Source organism: Pelmatolapia mariae, linkage group LG17, assembly GCF_036321145.2.
Source record: "Pelmatolapia mariae isolate MD_Pm_ZW linkage group LG17, Pm_UMD_F_2, whole genome shotgun sequence".
In the NCBI taxonomy this organism is placed as follows: Eukaryota; Metazoa; Chordata; class Actinopteri; order Cichliformes; family Cichlidae; genus Pelmatolapia; species Pelmatolapia mariae.
The window spans coordinates 28224028-28244650 of record NC_086242.1 but is presented as its reverse complement, the minus strand read 5'-3'; the positions used below and the strand labels follow the sequence as shown (position 1 = coordinate 28244650).

The 20623-nt window shown below is 39.9% G+C and overlaps 1 protein-coding gene across 2 annotated transcripts in view; it reads left to right on the top strand.

Moving 5' to 3' along the window:
- nos1apa (nitric oxide synthase 1 (neuronal) adaptor protein a) overlaps window positions 1-20623 on the top strand; it is a 191917-nt gene that overhangs the window by 78425 nt on the left and 92869 nt on the right. For both annotated transcript variants that reach the window (XM_063500435.1, XM_063500434.1), the window contains exon 4: window positions 1608-1666. In XM_063500435.1, coding sequence (XP_063356505.1) covers window positions 1608-1666 — 59 coding nt within the window. The remainder of the gene's footprint in view (window positions 1-1607; window positions 1667-20623) is intronic.

Sequence of the window (20623 nt, the reverse complement as noted above, 5' to 3'; positions counted from 1 at the left end):
ATGTATATACTATATATATATATATTTATAATGTTATTCCTCTACCCCCCCCCCCCCCTTTTTTTTTTGCACATGTTGAGGAGCGTGTCAGGATACATTTCACTGTGTGTTATACTTGTATAGCTATGCATGTGACAAATAAAGAACCTTGAACCTTGACCTGGTCCAGTATTCTGCAACTAGGACAAAAAAAAAACCCTATTTTTTCCTCCTGAAACTGAGGTTTAACTAACTGAATGTCTCTCCTCTCCAGTATCCTGACTTGGACCTTCTCAGGGAGGCTTACTAGTGTGATCCCCCTATAGCTGAAACACTCCCTCTGGGTGTCCTTCTTAAAGATTGGAACTACCACTCCAGCATACCAAACCAGAGGCACTGCCACAGATTTCCATGCCATGTTGTGGAGATGTGGCAACCAAAACAGCTATATAGCATCCAGAACCTTAAGGACGAATCTTGTCCACCTCGGGAGCTCTGTCATCAAGAAGTGATGAGACATCCCACCTTTGTCTTTAGACAGTGTTATTCCATGGTTCTGCTGAACTCAGCCCACACCTGTGTGGTTTGCTTCAGCACCGCTCTCCACTTGCTCTGAATTGGCAAGGTGTTTCTGGAGAGAAATATGCAAAAGTCTTTTGCTGTGTTGTTTAGTTGTTAGATTATTCATGCCCACATTAAGTTTGCTCGTGTTTGACTTACTAATTTCCTCTGCTATTGGTAAATTGCCTAGGTCATTCATCAGAATGAACGGGCTGCATCTGTGTTCATAAATTAGTACCTGCTTGTTTTGTAACTATTTAGTTTGGCAAGCCGGCAGTCAGTTTTTACTTTTCTTTTTTTGTTTTTAGAACTTTGTATTATCCTTTCGGCTTAGGTTGTCATCTCTACTTTACATATGCTAACAGGACAGTTCCACCTTCACTTAAATAGCAGTTAGCTGTCAAGTCAGTTAACTGAAAGCCAGGCACAAACTCACATAAAAACGCAACATGATAAAGTTTAAAAAAAAAATTTCAGAAAAATGAAGGCACTCAAACTATATTTAATTTCTGACAACAAACCAAAAGTGAGCACAAAATATGGATATTTCTTTTTCTGTACCTGGCTGCCCTCAAAAGGCCCTTGGTCAAGTACACTGGCGGGATGCAATTAAAGGCCAGTCGATGGATGAATGTTTTCTTGTCGAGTTTGGCTCCTTGTTCCGAAAGCCGAAATGTCAAGTGTGACGGTCAGCAATCTATTTACATCTCTGAGTGCGAAGGAGGCATTCAAAGAGCGCAGATTGAAGTGATTGAATGACTCGGTCAACAAAGTGCTCTGTGGAGACAGAAATCAATAAGAATGATTCCTGTGTGCTTCTGTGGTGACATTTTGATTGTGGCATTAAGCTGAAAGGTAGATTTAATCAAACAGACAGACAAAAGGAGCAAGTAAAAAATGTACGTGAAGGGCTCACAATGATATCTGTGCTCACAGGATATCATCTGTCTGTCTTTGAGTTTCAGCTGATTTATGTTCAAACTGTCCAAGCAAGGAATGTTTCTTTTTTCATTTGTCTTATGTATCCAAATGTGATGTAACTGAATGGTTTCGTTTTGTTTACACAGAAGAAGGAGTGGACATGGGACGAGAGCAAAATGATGGTGATGCAGGATCCCATTTACAGGTAAGCTGGCCTTAAGATTTTTTTTTTTTTTCATAACGTTACATTTCTTTGGCTCATCTTTAAATGCTAATTTAGATGCTTTTTAATACTCATTCTAATAAGTCAGTCCTTATGGCTCATTGAACCTTTTCCCAAATGAATTTTAATCCAAACTTGATTAAGTACGCTGTGGTGGCTCCGGAAATGAGAATCCTTTGTCTCTGTCAGTGCAAGCGTTGACATTTTGGAGAAAGAAGGCACTGGTAAGTCTGGTGATAACTTCCACTGACTCCTGAACAGCACAGCACCACCAAAATTTCAGAAAAAAATGCTAAACATGATATCAGAAGAAACTGCAATCAAACCAATCCTCAACACTGTTTTTAAAAATCTAATACATTTTGAGTTCTAATGTGCCCAAGTCTCACTTCTGCTGTCATGTTTATTTCAGATCTCTTTCACTCTCTTTTAATGTGGTATCTAATTAAACCTGAGCCGTCAGTCAGCTCTTTATCCCCTGTAACCATACTGTGGCGCTGGCTATGGTTTTCTGCAGTTTTGTATGCAGCGCTGCAATTCCATCATAATCACAGCATGAGGTTTAATTGACATCTTAAAACAGCCTGAGTTGTATCCCAGTGGCAGCGTGACCTAAAGTAACCTTATTTACTGCCAGTGGTGTTGGTCAAATAACTGCTACTCCACCCATCCCGTTCCAATTCTCCGTGGATGTCGAATATAGTTTCAGTTGTGGGATCGGACTGTTTTTTCATGTGTTTGTAAAGCACTGACGGCTTCATTTAAGAATATGAAGAACTTTGTGTGTGGAATACTTGGGATCTGTGTCTGTCCTGTGTTGCTGTTTTTACTCAGAACGGACATTTTTACGTAAATTCAGAACATCAAGCAGACTTGGCTTCGAGGCATTTGGGTCTTCCAGTCTAGTAGAGGTTTGTAATAGTGTGAGACTTTCAGTGTTATTCATATGCATCATATAGCACTTTATTCGATACTCTTGTTGGTTACATGCGCTGTGTTGAGAGTATCAATATGCAGACTGGGTGAACCGGTGGTTGAACTGTCAACCTTCCAATTAGTGGGTTTTGTTCTGGATGAGTGTGAGTCAAACAACAACCTCCAGGGATGGAAAATTAAGCCGACAGTTATGTGTCAAGAACTCTGAGTAGCCACTTGTGGCTGGCTCTAAAAGCGAGCCATCACCATAGACTCCCACGTTAAAATTGCCAACTAAAGAGTATGAAACATCTAGTGTAATGAAAAAAAAAGTTTTCTCTTTATGGATGGATTCCTTTTTGATAACGCCGTGTGTGGTGTGTGCGTATACCGATTAGGCATAACATTATGACCAACTGCATAATATTGTGTTGGTCCTTCCAATCCATTGAGGAACAGACTTCACTAGAGTCCTGATGGTGTGCTGTGGTATCTGGACCAAGATGTTAGCAACCGATCCTTTGTCCTTTAAGTTATGAGGTGGCGTTTCCATGGATCGGACTTGTTTGTCCAGCACATCACACAGATGCACAGTTGGATTGAAACCTGGGGAAATTGGAGGCCAAGTCAACACTTTAAACTGGTTTGTTCTCCTCAAACCATTTCTGGACCATTTTTGCTATTAGGGATTACCATTTCAACAAAAAGCTGTACATGGTCTGCAACAATGCTTAGGTAGGTGGTACTTGTCACAGTAACTTTAACAAGGACCCAAGGTTTCCCAGCAGAACGTTGACCAAAGCATCGTACTGCCTCCACCGGCTTACTTTCTTCCCATGGTGTATCCCGATGCCAGGTGTTTCCCAGATAAGTAACCCACCTGGGCATCCACATGAGTTAAAAGAAAACATGATTCATCATGATTCTTCCATTGCTCCATTGCTTTTGGCCGTGCATAGGAGTCGGCATTGGCACCCTTTCTGGTCTGCGACTATGCAGCACCATACGCATCAAACTGTGATGCAGTGTGTATTCTGATGCCTTTCTATCAGCACTAGCACCAACGATTTTGGCAGTTTGAGCTACAGTAGCTCGTCTGTTGGGTTGGACCACACAGGCCAGCCTTTGCTTCCCGCTGCAGACTGGAAAAACCCAACAAGAGCTTTGGAGTTTTGGAGATGCTCTGACCCAGTCGTGTAGCAATCACAATTTCGGCTTTTGTCCAACTCGGGTACAGTTCTTTACGTTATGTTATTCACTTCTGTCAGTAGTCATAGTGTTGTGCCTGATCTATATATGATGCATGTAATTTATTTTACAAATGTTTTTTAAGCCTTGTAATTAGGCATGTACCTAACACAGGGAGGTGTAAACTATCTGCAAGGCCTCAGCTCCCGGACAGTTATAGTATTTTGTTAGCATATTACTTGAAACTAATTAGCAGATCTTTGTGTCAGAGTGACATAGTTTTATGGGCACAGCAACCCAGCTTGCTAGCGATAGCTGATAACTCAGCACCTCCTGCCAAAATAAGCTTCTGGCTCCAGAAAAACAAGATAGTCAGAATGCTAAACTGTAAGGCCTCAAAATAAAAATACTGGGTTACATTATAAGTCTGAGGTTACTGAGCAGAGAGAGAATGTAGATAAAAAGTATCTTGATAGCACATTTTATTATCAGTGTTTAAACCTTCAGGCATGTTTTAGTTGGGGAGTGAAGTTGGACATAAAGGCTATGTTGATCTGCATGGATGGATGGTGTTCCCAAAGGTGAGCAAATATGTTTAATGTGTTTCCCGCTCTGGCAGTGAGATCATATCAGGTTTAAAAACTGGATATCTCTCTGCGCCGTGTTTATTTTGGGGATATCCAAAATAATGGCGTGCTACTGCTCTAAATCAGCCAGTTTTCTTAATGTTATCATGACAAATTTTTGTGGCATTGTTAACATGTAAAAAACCTGTCAGCGAAAAGCGAGAAAACAAAGAGGATTTAACTCAAATGTACAAATACGATGTAAGTTTAATGGTCAAAGCTGTTCCACTCTGCCAGAATGTCTGATAAAGCAGAGTGTAGGTACCAGGTCATGCTGTCAGCCCTGTTATGATCTTTTTTTCTTGTCTTCTATTGTACAAATTTGTTCACTCTCAACTCTTAATCTCTGTATCAGGAGATCTTGCTTGTCATTTATGAAAATGGCAAATTCAAAAAAATGACACAGTCTCCTAGAATGAGGATATTGTTCCCTGGTTAGCATTATCTCTTGGTGACCTAAAAGGGCTAAGCAGTGGAAAATGTCATGTTGAAAAAAAATCGAATAATATTAAAGTGTGAATATCAGGCTTCAGAGGGATTAGAAACCGCAGTTACATTGTAAGATCAGAATTAAGGATGCAGGACGCGACGAGGTTTGTGCAGATGTTATTGGGGGAGACAGAACGGCTGGGAAGATCTCACCACAAGAGAATATGTGTGAGAAAGTTGGGCCTAACTTGACATGTCTGTGGTACATTTGACCCCACGGGACTTAAGATTGAGTTCATTCGGTCATTTGCCAAAGGGCTATAATCCTTTGATTTGAACTCTTACCACAGTCTTGTCTGAGCGGACCTGCTTAGACACAAACAGTCACTCAGTGCTGAGACGCAGCTTGTGAGAATTAAGTGGTTCAGACAGATTTGTAGAGAAATGATAGGAACGCTTTAAGATGACTTCACCATTAATCTCTTTGTCTTAGACTTACACAGACACGCAGAGACGTTGAAGTTTGCTCAAACGATGAAAGCGTGCCTGACTAAGGTAGAAAAAAACCCTCATTCTGGAGAGAGAAGTCGAAATAAAGTTGAAGACAGGTTGTGCCGTACTTCTTATTCTGCACTGAATGACTCATTCTTTATCCCACTGCTCCCTCTCTCTTTACCCTTCAGACGCACGCACGCACGCGCGCACAAATTGACACACTCTCTCCCAGCCGGGCCCGGCTCAGATGTGCATCCAGGAGCCCAGTTGGGGGTTTGGGCTTTGGAAATGATTCTGTCAGAAAGATGGATTTTGCCCTGCTGTTTGTGTAAGCGTCTCTGAGCTTAGGAATTCTGAGAGATTTTGTTTGGTTAGAGATGCCTCACCCTGTCCCACACATCTAAACCTTGCGTACAGTTTTTAATATTACAGTCACAAAGTTCCCCCCCACGGCAGGAGGAGGCTGCACAGGGTGGGGGCTTGAAGCCAAGTCCGATGGGTAAGCCTCATCGATCAGTAGCTGTCATCTGCTGAGCCGAGTGTGACAGATCTTCACGACATCTCATCTTTACTCTTCAACTTAGTTACTATGTGCCAGTCCAAACAGAAGTCTCAGTCATGAAATATTTGATATTTTCTGTGCCAGACTTCACTTCTGCTCTTCACATATATTCATGTTTTATAATAAGTGTATATATATTCTATACACAGTAGCAGAAGCCGGGATGTTAACATGTGAGGATTAACATCTTGCCATATTTTTATATGAGGTGTCATCGTGTTTTATGACAAAAAAAAAATGCTGATATGAAGTAGACAATGCTTCTGTAAGTAGTTATTTGTTATATGTTATATATATATAAAACAGTGTTGTTGTTTTGTTTCATATTCTACTGTATTTCCCCTCCCACTGGGCAGTTTTTCACACATGAACTTTGGGCAATTTGGAGATAATCATGTTGAGACATTATCCATAGTTGCCCTTTCTTAAATGTTGCACACAGCAGGAAATAGACAACTTTAAGCATATTCTCACTACTGGAAACACTACTTGTTTGGCTGAGGGAGCTGCCTGGGGAATATGCAGGACACCCTCTCACTAATGGTAAATGCACTGAACTGTTAACGGTTCTATTGGCACATTAATACAAAGTGACATTACTCTCACGTTGCACATGAGAGCTGGATGGCTATAGACTGTCCACTGCATATGCGTTCTCACATGCATCTCTGGATGGTAAAACCCTAGAAAAATTCAAGGCGTGTGAAAATGGCTTTACTGTCCTTTAGGCTCCATCAAAAGCATTACTGTGAGCAGCAAATGATGTATTTCATCGTGAGCTCTGCCCAACCCTGTAATGAAGTCTGCGGTGCAGTCTGTTCTAGCACTTTGTTACTGCTATGCAATTACAAAGTTTCACAAAGAGCTGTCGTGATTCTCAAGCTGTACCTGTGGCATTGTTCTACTTTAAGAGGCTCCCCAGTATTGGACAGGGATGTGCATTGCAAGCAAAAGTCCTGTTCAATAGTCTCTGGAACGTGTTTGCTCAACCTCCAACCAAATGGCTTTCAAATGACTGCACATAGTTGTGGTAGACTTGCAATATGCTAACTGTACCTGGTGGATTTTATAATGGACAATTTTTTGTTTTAGAAAGTTCCAGAAAGAATTTTTTGACAATTATATTTCTCTTTTTTTCATTCTTTTTTTTTCTCGTCTAGTTTATCTTGAACCACTTATGTACCACATATACCAATCAGCCAGGTGACATATATACACTCCAGCAGTGTTGGGAAGGTTACTTTTAAAATGTATTCCATTACAGATTACAGAATACATGCCCCAAAATGTAAATGTATTCGGCTCGTAGCCGAAAAATAGCTTTACTTTGTTGTGTGGGTCAACTTTGCTTGCAAGAGACAAAGAGAGAGAACGGAACTTATTGTTTCGAAGGAAAACAGGAACACAGCGTACAGTCGAGGCTTAATAGCGTACTTACAGCTGGGCTCGTCAGGCACTCTTTTTGGCTGCAGTGGTTATTATTATATTTACATGCTTCCAGCTCCCGTTTCTGCTCGATGACTACTTTTCCACTCGCCTTTTTCTCCCTCCTCGCGCTCACAGACACATAACGAGTATGGCAGTCCATTCTACCTGCAGCACGGACTACACTGCCCACGATGCTACATTCTTTAGAGCTGTACCTGTAGCATTCTGTTTAGCACAACAACAACAACAAAAGGCGCTCTCTCACCCAGGAAACACGCAGCGAGAGAGCGTCACTCTGTAACCATGGCAACCGTAACGCTGCCGCTTGGAACAACAGAGCGTAGCTGTCAAACAAAACCCAAACAGGCCTGACCCGCCACAATATGAAACAGGAAAGTACCGCCGTGTAATCCATTTATTTCAACAAAGTAACTGTATTCTAAATACCACCTTTTTAAACGGTAACTGTAACGGAATACAGTTACTCATATTTTGTATTTTAAATACGTAACGGCGGTACATGTATTCCGTTACTCCCCAACACTGCACTCCAGCCTATGATACATAAGTTGCTTGCTCAACTCAGTGAGGTCTGGTCCAAGTCATAACAGCCTACAGACCTGTCGGTGAGTCTTATTTTTTGGAAACTAGTTCGTCCATGTTTGGACTTCTTCTGTGTTGTAAACCAAATCAGTCCATGCATCATTACATTGCCCCGTCCATACGCGAATATATCGCCCATCAGCGATTGTTGGACTGACGACTGCCGGTTGGAAAATTTTTGCATATCGCCCGGACAATGTTTGCCTTCATAGTAGAAGTTGAAAGTAACAAACAACTTTCACACATAAATGCCAAGAGGCAAGGTTTTCCCTCAGGTTATTGCGTTGTCTACATGTCAGCTATGAGTGGTGTGAGTGGTGTGTGTGACATCTAGATGGTTCAATAAGATAAACTTGACAAAAACAGCTTAAAGTATATTTATGTAACAAATTATTGATTCTCATTATTTTTAAGAAAGAAAAATTAACAAGGAGTGTTTGTTCAATTAGTCGAAGTTATTCATACTTGCTGTGAACAGCTGCTGAAAACCCTGAGTCATACTAGATCAGAGTAGCACAGAGTCATTATCAGTCAGTACTTCGGTTCTTGCCATCACAGATAAAATGAAATCATAATAGGCCCGCATCCCAGAGGTCACTTCTTTACCAGACAGCTGATACACTACTGTGATATCTGTGTCCTTGTATGCTTTCAAAGTTGTTTTTCTCTTGACTTTAACTTATCAATATCCCTGGAGGGCAGTTTATATATCGAAGATTGATCACTGTGTATCAGAATTTTACTTGAAAAGTGACCTGTGTCGTCTCGATTTAAAAGAGAGATTAGTCTGTAAATGTTAATGCAGGGAAGATCTAGCATTTGCATCACCCTAATGTTATCTGAGTGTAAATTAGAAGGCTTCATTTAGTGAGGGGAAATCCCCATGTGAGAAACTTGGTATTACGTTTGAATAATGTACATCATAAGCTAAATGATACATATTCATATGTAGCTTTTCAAACGCAGGGAGGAAAACGCACATCAAAGCTGTGGACTGTTTTAAGCACTTATATGTGGGTTTTTCAGATGAGCAGACGCTGTGTGACTAAATCATTTGGGAGGATTTAGTGAGCGCTTTGCACATTTCTTTTGTGCATTCCTTTTTGTCCACAATTTTGTTGTATATTCTATTCTATTCTATTCTGTTCTATTCTATTCTATTTTTAGCTGCTTTCTAGCTGGAGCTGCTGGCTTACCACAACTTAGGCTGTGTGCCTCTCATGTCCAACATCACATCAGAAGTTGACATTGTTGCACTGTTGAGTATTTGTTTGCTGATCATGTACAGAGCTACTTGGGTTCTATACAGAATACTTAACATGTGCGTACTAATGCAAGTAGTTCCTCTCAAATAATAGAACGTATTCACAGTTTGGCAACAAAATAAAGCTCACTGTTTATTTTTCATCCTTTTTTTAAAATAAAAAAGCACATTTGCCTTTTTAAAAGCACAAGTTCAGATTACCACATAGGAAACATCTAATCGTTGTTGGAAAATGCCGCGAAAAATGATTTGTTTTTTAAGAGTTGTGACCTGACTTGTGTTTTATGAGCTGCTACAGATGATGGAGAACGCTGCTAATGCAGTGTTCTTTTTTTTTTCTTTTTCCTTTTCAATCACAGTGAGCAAAATGTTCCAAATCTTAGACGCCAAACTTCCTGCTTACTTACTGTTTGTGGCGCAGCAATTTGCATGAGAAATGGACTCCGTCCTATCAGAGGAGATGTGTTTTTGACTTCTCTAATGCAAAGACCATCTGTTTTTTCTCAGCCGTCCGTATTTCTTCAGAACTGCACTGCATAGTCACGAGTCATTACACACTTGGATATAATGTTTTAAATCAAATTTTGACATTTGTTTGTTTTTCTTTTATCACATATAAAGAACAAATATAGTGATTCTTGCATAGTTGAGCAGAAGACACTGTAAAATATTGTCACATAGATTAACAGGAATACGTTTTCAGCTGGGTTGACACTACACACCCTGTTAATTTTACAGTTTTCCTTCTTTTATCTGCAGTATTTTACTATAATCCTGCATGTCCTCATTTACAGTTTATTAATATAGTCTCTCCATTTGTACATTTCATTCTGTACATCGCCGTTCTTTTTACATTCACTTGTTATAAGGTTGGACATTTTACTACTGTTATAGTGCAATGCACTAAAACACTGTGGATTTCATTCATTTTAGCAGCAGTTTATCCCAGATACAGTTCAATGCGGTTATTTTTGTAAATGGTACATATTACTGGCAGTATTGATTTTGGTAAGCTAAATTGCAGCAATAAAATATGAAAAGAGACTTAGAAAATCAATTGGCTTACATTTATCGGAAAAAAGGCTGAAATACTTGAATTGCCAAATGACAATCAAATGACCTTTGTCCCTGTTTCTGAGTTGCTTTTATTGAAGTTTTGGTCAAAAAAGTAGTTCAGAATAGTATCTGTACTGTACTGTAAACATTACCTGACACATGCCAGCAACATGTCTTTTATAACTGCTGCTTCTTTTATGACAGTCCTCTTGTCACTGCAAACCTCAAAGGCATGATAGCAGTCTGACTCAAGCATTACCTGTAACATTGTCCTCAAAAAGTTAATGTTAGTGTACCCTCAAGGCACAATGTGGCAAGTTGTGAGATTTGTGTTAGATTGCCAGCTTAGTTGTTTTCCTGATTAGTGACCATTCATTTGAGGATGGCAGTAGTATACCATCATAGCTAGACAGTTAAATGTCTTTCAAGCTACCGTATGATGTGGTAAAAAAGTGCTTGATTCAGATTTGCAGCTGTCTACTCTCGGAAGTATTTTATCTTCCTCTGTTTACGGGGTCCTCTCCCACTGATCTCTAGCCTCTCTGCAATGTTTTATGGGAGATAGCAAATAAAGGATACATTGCTCTCCACATTATACTGTCATATTAATGGGAAACAGACTATCAGATGTTGTAGTTTTAGAGCAATTTCTAAGAGTTATGTGATTTAACCGGGAACTTTCTGACAGTAAAGTCATGGCAGCTAGATTAGCCATCTTATAACTTTAGGTTCTTACTGTTTAAACTGTGCAGCCATAAGGGAATATAAGCCTTGCTGTGTAATTTTGAGTTCCCTGTTTAACATTGTACAGTACTCTTGTTTGCTTTCTTAATATAATCTAAAGGTTTATTACTGTATTATTACTATATAACTTTCATAAATACTCTGGAAATAAATAATTGGCAGATGTGATCATTTACTACAGTGGTCTTGGGCATGGTGGCATGTTGCTGGCTAAACCCTAACACTGTCCTCAAACACAAACTCTGGAAATAAAGGCAGTTCTTGCCAAAGAAAATGTTTGCCATTATACTTTAATATTATACAGCAGCTTGCTGATCATGTTTTTTCTTCCTGACATATTTGAACAGTATTTCAAAGCGCTGTGCATTACAGTTTCATTTGGGTTTCTTATTTTGTGCTGATGGGTTAGTGTTGTGCCGTGTTCTGTAGGTATAGATGTGTGACTGCAGAGATCAACCTGGAAGCAGTCAGAGCGAGGGACTGCTGAGGCTAATGTAATGAGATACACACTCGAGTATTTGAGCCACATTGCCATCTTATTAGCGTGTCCATCAGTGGAGGAAATATTGAAGAAGCTTGAATGCTTTTAAAGTCTGTTTTTGTAACAGAAACAACGCTGTCACCTTAATAGCCGCCCAAATGGTTCTCCCTAATGTGTTTTTGGAAAAAGAGAAAAAAAAAACCTCACTAGAGACCAGCTGCTACTCGGGTTCTGTTAGGGAGCTATATTGAGTTTTTACTCAATTCAGTTTTTACGGTGATGTTAGCAACATCTTGGTGCCAGATACCACAGCACACCTTCAGGGGTCTACTGGAGACCAGCAGCAAAAGAGGGACCAACATAATATTAGGCACGCGGTCACAATGTTAGGCCTGATCATTGTATATACAGCCTGATACAGATATAACAGATATACGTAAGTGTTAGGCAGTGGGCAGCAATACATAACTCTAGCTCTGTTTTCTATTCACAAATGACTTTAAGTTGCTAACTTGATCTGTAAACTTTAAGCATGCAGATATTCATGCAAAACATGTAGTTCTATGATTAGATTATTTTTACGTTTCTTTAAATTTGAAGTATATTTACTATCAGCATAAAAAATTATGTCTCATATCCAGATTGTCAGGCTGATAAATTGAAATGTATTTCTTGTTATGATGCTAAAGTAATGGTATAGTAGGGTGCTGCAAGTGTCAGATCAGTATATCAGAGCTGAGTGCACAATGGATTGCTCATAAACCCCTAAAAGAACTGACAAACAGTATAAATAATATGCTGTTACAGGTGATATTACTGTAAACACTGGCTCTTGCAACAAGCAGAAGAACTTTAAGGATAGGTGCAAAGGTTTCAGCAGGGGGAGGAGAAATGTTATTTAAGCCACTGGTGCTGCTGCTGTGCTTCCTTCAGATCTACAGGTGTACATCAGCCTGTTCTGTCTCTTAACAAACCCAGACAGTGTTTGTGTTTTTTCACATTTCACCTGCCAGAAAGCTGCAGCCTCAGGGCAAAACCAGCAGACTCATTCACTGAGGAATACTTCACAATCCCCTGGATCAAGCAGATGTGCCCACCCACAAACTTCAAACTGGCGGCCAGAGCATCTTTTTTTTTTCTTAAACCATGCTCACAACACTGTCATCAAACCCAACCAGGCACAAACACAGCACACACGCCTCATTTTTGAAAAAGCACAGGCTAAGTGTTTGTATCTGAAGCGCAGACATGAGTGTCATATTCAGAGCGCTCGCCAGTTAGTCACTTTTGACGATGGATGGATGGATAGATGGAGTTCTCCTGAGAAGTGATTTTTCTTTATTATTCTGCCTAATCTACTTAATGAAGTATAGCAAAGAAAAATATGTATTCGTGGCAGGTGAAACACAGGTTTATCGTGTTTGAGGTGTACATAAACCATCTCTGGTGGATTCAATTGATGAAGGATCTGCTAACTTGTCTGAAAACTTCTTCCCCTCCCCTGCCTTTTATAACTCAGTGTCCCTTCATGAACAGATGGCACGAGGAAGCGGTTGATAATCAAAGCAGCAGATGTTCGGGGAAGCGTGTTTGCTGCCAATACATCATGATTTGATCTTAATTTAACACCCAATAATGCATTCGAGAAAACCGATTAAACGCATAATTGTAAAAACTGTTTAATGCTCGTCATTCCTGAACTTGGTGTTTAAGCAAAAATGGCTTTCCCTCTCTCAATGGTTGGGACCTTGCTGATTCTTCAGACGTTGCTCATGCTCTTTTCTCCTGTCCCAGCTGTTAGCCCACACTGTGGCAATTTTACACTGTAAAATTAGCCTTACTACTGCAGTTTACTTTATCGGTTCATTACTGTAAAACAGTATTTGGCAGCAGAATGGAGTGGGCTCCAGCGTATTCAAGCCATCACAGGGTGGGAGGAAGCATGCCCTCGACAGGTCACTTGTCTATCTAACAGCAGTAATTGATATTTAGTAAGTAATTAATCTTGAAGTAGTCTTTAAATAAAATATTTTCTTCTCTTTTTGACTACTCCCCCGAGGGCTCGCCGCAGTGGATCACTGCCTCCATCTTAGCCTACCAGTAGCATCCTGCTTTGCCACACCATGCCTCTCCATGTCCTCCTTCACTACATCCCTGAAGCTCCTCTATGGTCTTCCTCTTTTCCTCCTACCTGGGAGCGCCATGTTTAGCATCCTTTGGCCAGTATGTCCACCATCCCTCCTCTGCACATGTCTAAACCATCTCAGCCTCATCTCTCTGACTTTGTCTCTAAACATTCTCAGTCTGAGCTGTCCCTCTGATCTACTCTAATAAGAAAACCTACTTTTTTCAAACTACTTTATTAGCTGTAAGTGATAGTGGTCAACAGAGACCTAAAATACATTAAATATTTGGCAGTGTCAGATGAAAACTCTCAAAGATTTACTTTATTACCAGACATCCATAATAGTGTCAGACTATTGCTGTCGTAGGGTGAACCTCACGTTTGACCCTTTTACTATCAACTTTGTACTTGGTTATTATTCTGTCACTAACGCCAAACATGACTGAACCAAGCAGCTCCACAAAACTTCAAAACTGTATCTGCTAGCTCTTTTTTGGGCTGTCTGAGGGAGAAACTGGAAAGGAGTGAAAGTTTGGGCATTTTTTTTAAAGTGCGTATATACAGTACACATCTGTCATTGGTTGTGTCTTCTCTGGCCTGCAGTGATGGTAATTGCTGTCATCCACCGAGAGGCAGCCTGCCCTCACTGACTCCCAACCAGACAGTCTGTATTAGATGGCTTGGCTTACTTCAGATCCCTCCAGTGAGGAGTTCACACCCAGCCAATTAAAGTCAATCTCATGTTTGTGTGTTCTAGGACACCCTGATTATGTGATAAGGAAAACAAACTCTGATATGAAGTGCACATGCATTCTACACACATTTTGCTTTGATATTTCAGTGCACTGATTCCATGCTGATTACACGCTGCAGGCTTGAACAGCAAACACACACACACACACACACATTCACACACACACTAATATATCAAGACCGTAAAGTTCTCACAACCCTATTCTGTCCTATACAATCTCTTTCACAGCAGTATCCTCTCCTTTTCTGCTCTGAGCTAATGGAGTGTCCAGTCAGATTTGGTAGCATGCACACTTCCCTAAAGGAACACATAGACATGAGAGATGAAGGGAAAAAAATTGAAGAGCCATTTCCCATTAATGGAAACTTTCCTAAAATCTACTGAATAACTTTTGAAGGGTCAGTTCCCTCAAATAAAAAAAGAAGTAGTTCTGCAGCTTTGTTTTTATATACCCATGCATCTGTAAAGAACTTGTAATCAGGAACTTACACTTCCATGGACTTCATCTTCCCAAGGGGAGGTTCTTGCAAGATAGTCTAAAAGGAATGAGCCCTTTCTTTCTGGGACTGCTTTTGATAGTAGGCTTGACACAGCTGATATACTTTATTATATTATTTTTTTTTTTTCTCAATTGTAGTACAACAACTTTTTGTATTTATTAAGGTCATCACAGCATCATATGACACTTTATGGCAACTGTCATTTTCATTCAAGGCATGAAGTAGACAGGGGCAATCTCCTGACTGCAGTCACCTTCAACCAGCATGACCAGCTGCTTGTTTCTGTTGTGATTTAGCTCCATTTGTAACATGTAGTTGTCATTTGTACACGCAAATGTAAGCACATCCTAGTGTAAATCCTTAACCGACCGGTTGGTATTCCTTAGCAAGACTTCCCTCTAAGAAAAACTTAACTTTAGTGCTGTTTTCTTTCCATTCAGAAACACTTTAAATAGTGTTTTTATGCTAGCTAAACCAAAATGTTGACTTCGCTGCTTAGAAGCAGGTAGTACTTTTCCTATATTCATTCGTATTCATTGAGGGCAAACTTCCAAGCGCCCTCTGTTGTGCCCCCAGCTGAACTGCAGCCAATTTCTGTCCAATGAAATGAGTGGAATGGCTTTTTTAAACTGATTCTGTCGTCTTCATCACCTCATAAAGGAGGTTTATTTTAATGTCAGACAGACTGATGTATCAGTCACTTTGGACCTACAGCAATACTACTAAATAATCTTTTAACTTTTGTGTACTATAAAAATAGTAATACAGTTGTAACTAACAATTTAGAGGCAGATTCTTAAGGCATGGCTTTACATTTTTTAACATTGTCTACAGTAACATTTATAAGGTAATGCCTGACATCCAAATGCCGATGTCAGTGATTCCTAAAGTGTGGGTTGGGTACGCCACAAAGGTACTGCAGGTGGCCCCAAGTAATAACAGAAATTCAGTGTATTTCTTTCTTTATTCAAAAAGTGAATTAAAACTGGTAATGTGTTCTAGTGGCAGGTGGGTCTCACACTGGCCTTAACACTTTAGGTATGACTGCGTAGCATTAGCAGTTTATAGCAAACAACCTGTGTTGTTTATATTTTTTAAATAAAATGTGGAGTTTGCATGTTCTCCCTGTGCTTGCATGTGTTCTCTCCGGGTACTCTGGCTTCCTCCCACAGTCCAAAGACATATAATTAGTGGTGTTAGGTGAAATGATGATTCTAAATCGCCCATAGTTGTGAAAGTGAGTGTGAATGGTTGTCTGTCTCCCTGTGTTAGCCCTGCGACAGCCTGGTGATCTGTCCAGGGTGTACCCCGCCTCTCGCCCTATGACAGCTGGGATAGGCCCCTGTGTGATCCTGATAAGGATAAGCAGAAGAGAATGAATGGATGCATGCATAAATACATTATAAAGGAAATCCGTCATTTTTTCTTATATTTTGATTAGATTAAAGATTTAAGATTGGGTGGACCCTATGGGATTTTCTGGTTTTTAAGTGGGCCACAGAACTCTTGACTTTGGGAATGGCTGGCCAATGCAAATAATCCCCCATAAGACCCGAGCCACAAAATCATGTCAGTGAAGGTCCTGGAAAAAAGAGTGGTAACGGCAGAGCGACTGAAACAAAAATGTAATTAATTTATTGTTTCTTGTTGCTTGATGTAGAAAACCAGCTGCAGGGTCCTAATAATTACTGTGATGTTCAAAAAGCCAGTTCCTCCTCTTCCCACAGTCAGATCAGACAGAGCCCGTGGTTCTTAGAATTATTACAGCACGGGGCACCATCCAAACACTGGGAAATACAGTATGAGCCAAACTTAATTATTAACAGTCTCAACACATAACTGAGCCCCCCACCACAAACACAACACTCTCACAGTCTGGAAAACCTCTCCCTCTTCCTCACTGTAACTCATAAACGAATGGATATAGCATTAAAAGAAAATGAAAAAACATCGCGTCTCTGCAGCTATTCGGCTGTCATGTATTTTTCCTCCAACCAATGTTTTGACTGGCATTCTTAATTTTGGTTATGAGTATTAGTGACAGACTGCATGACTAAGAAGCTTTGATTATTATTCTGTTCTAAGGAAAGAGAATCTCACCTGTTTAAAACACTGGAGACCTGTTGCTTTCATTTCCATCATAAAGGAGGTCTTATTAATTCTGGTCTCACTATTTTAACTCAAGCTGCATCTTAATTCAAAATTCATACTAAAATCCTACAGTTAATTCTAGACACATTTAAAAGTAGTTTGGCTCTGCGTTATAGTTTCAGGACTTTTATGACCCAACTGTCTGTCAAAAAGGGGTTGTCAAATACAAGGCCCAGGGATCCGAATCGGCCCAGCAAAGGCTCCAATATGGCCCGCTGGGCAATTTTGGAAAATGTAAAAGAGGGCATAAATTTTTAAACTTTAACAGTATTTCCATAAGTTTTGCAGCTTCTCCTGTTGACAAAAACCTCCCCCATGGCCATTCATACTACACCAAAGTAAATAAGTAATAGATAAACAATTAAACAATAAAAAAGTTCCTGATTTTTCACTACTTGAGAAATGTATGATTTTGTTTACAGTGGATTCACAGTTTAAAAAATTGACTTTTTGTTACTGCACTTCTTTTTCTTATATTAAAATATCTTAGGGATTAAATACGGCCCACTTAAGATCAAAGTGGGCCATAAGTGGACCACGATGTAAAATGAGTTTGACATTCCTGCCTTAAATTTTTAAACTAGCCTGTTTAAAGCATTACGATGCGTGTTGTGTGGAATAGATTATTCTCCCTGAATCTGAGCTGTAACCCTAGCTTTGTTGTTGGAAATGGGAAAGTGGTAGTTTTACAGACCCATCATCATGTCTACAATTGACCATTAAGTGTTGACTGTGCTGTGGAGCTCAGAGAAAACTGCACTAACTGGAGGAAATGGCTGTGCGGCTGCCGTGTTCGATAGATTTAGTCTGCTGTCTAAAATATTTGAACCCAATCCGAATAAAATGTCTGTAAACATGTTGCTGAGCATTTACTGGACTTGTGTTTCAGTTATAAAGCTTTTCTCATGCGAAGAAGCAATCCACCATCGTTTCAGGCTTTCTCGGTTTATTGATCATCTGTGTCCTGAGATGGATTAAAAGGGCTCCGTGGGTACAGTACCTTGTTATTACCATTGCTAACACTTAAAGAGATTGCATTTTCTGAGACTATAAGGGCCTCGGTTTGTATGTCTGTATTTATTCTAAAAGGCTTCAACCTTCTGCTGCTGCTGCTGGTTTAAACATGTCTCAATTGAATGTAAATGAAGATGAAGACGGCTCAGCTCCTGTTTTCCTTCCCTCTGCCCACCCGTTGCTTCCCACTGCCTCCGGGCCTTGTTGTCTGCGTGTGCTCGCGTGGGTGTGTGTTTAGGTATGTGAGCGTGACCTTGGTTTGTGAGGCTGTATTGACAGTCTGCGTTCTCCTGGGTAGATCCGGGTGTGGTGTTGTGGATACGATACGCATGTGCCCACTCAGGCGCTGTTCAGTATACAGAACAGGAGAAGGTGATTTGTCTCTGGGAGGAAAGGCTTGCTGTGGCGCAGAGTCAGTTCTGCCTCTTTCTGTTTGTCCTCATCTTTACATAGTTACTTATCCGCGTTATCCGCAGGGCTGTATTTCATTTGAAAGTTCAGTCTCAATGTTTTCATTTTTGCCCGATTTCTGAGAAATACTAAATGTTTAAAGAAAGACAAGGTCAGACCAAACAGATTCTTTCCATATTTTATATTCGCAGGCACTGGAAGTTTTTCAGATGCTTGCTGCATGATTTTTCATTTCATTATTGATTCTTTTTTTCTTAAATGTCCAGTTTTTCATGCTCTAATTAGACTTTTGAATATTGATGCACGGTTCACCAGTGGCCCTTTGCACACAGCAACACATCCACGGATAATACTTCTCGTATAAAATGTGACACCAATGCATGAACGATTCGTCAGTTGCATCGCTGTAAGAACACTCTCATGCTGTGATGTGTGGACACTGTGGCGGTTTGTACTGGATGCTTACATAAGGCGTGTGCTGCCTGACTACGGTTGTAAAGGAATTACCCTCCCACTCAGCTGACTGATTCGTTCTCATAAGCAGTCATGGCAGCCTTCAGAGCTAGACACATTTATTTGTATTTATTCACATGTGGCCTCAGCGGAATAAGCATTTAACCTAATTTGAAATCTGCAACTTAGCGTGTTACTCCCCTTATGGTCATTCATATTAAATGAGAGAATACATTAAGAGTATTTGCTGCTCCTCGTAGAAGCCGTGTTTGGTAGGTCCTCACGGGATCTGGGTATCGATACAGGGACTCCAAATATTGATATGTTATGCATCCACCCATCATCTTCTTCTTTAATAGTTTGTTAAATAGATTTAAATACTCTGGGAGTACTATTAATAAAAGGGCTCATCTCATGTACAATCATCATGAGATAATGCAGGACAAGCAAGCTTACAGAGAATAGGCTCAACAGAAAAATCATCTGACACTGGACACACTTAGCATGACAAAGCTACTTCCTTAGTCAGCAACCTGGGCAATTTGTGCTGGTTAAATGGTGCAAGGAGATTGCACAGGTCACTGGTAGGAGGCAACCTTTATGCAAACAGACACAGTCAAAGGCTTGCAAATAATTGCTGCCTAAATTAATTAATTAATTTAGGCAGCAATTAAATAATTAAATTAAATTTATAATTAATTAAATAATTAATTAATTATAAATTAATTATAAATTAAAATTATTGATAAATCATAATATGTGGCGTTCCAGTACTCAGAATACTGCAAAATTGCATCATGGGGTGTGTGATGATTCTTACCTCTAACATTTTACTTGCTAGTACAGTTAGGTAGAAGACCATCCATCTATCCATCCATCAGGAGTGAAAGAATTTCCAGTCTGGACTGGTCCTCCTTTTAGCTCACCTCATAGCATAACATACCCAAATTATTTCACCTTTGAGGCAGTCCAGTCAGATTCCCAAACCACTTAAAGAAGTGTAGAAGACCAAAGGCTCCACTCTAAACTCCTCCCTGAATGACAGTGACATAAACTAGTTTATTTAATGAGGCCATGTAACCTTTTATGTTCTCACTATGAATATTTTCTTACTTGCAGCCTTTAAAGTGACTGCAGTGGGTGGAAATTTTGACCTTTTGTAATTCATCTCGTTTTTCCCCATAATTTCACTACAGGTGATATCCACATGACATTTGTACTTTGTTAAAAACTGCAGCCAAATCAATGTTTCACTCATTCCAAATGTCACAAACTAAAACTAAATTCTCATCTGTGTTCTGGTTTCTGTAACCAACTTGTAGCATCAATATAATGGGATTTATTATAGTTTCAAAAGCAGAACAGTACCAACTAAATGTCTGTTTGCTACAGTAAAAGAACAAACTCTGGTTACATGTTTTTTCTGTTTTCTGATGAGGCACTGAACAAAACTTAAAGAAAGCACTTTTTGAGTACATTTTAAAGATCATGTCACCCTATAATAGGAGGGTGTTCATAACAGGAGCACATGGAAGGACTCCTTTACATTACACTCATCATTTATATGTGATAGCTTCCGTTTCATCATCCTTTTCTTTCAGACTTGGTTGATCTTTATTTGGAATAACTCTGAGGTCGTTAATCCTGTTTGGAAGGGTGAGCCCAGATGCACCTGATGCAGAAAGCTCATTTCCGCCACTTGTATTTACAATCTCATTCATCGCTAGTCACACAGCTTTG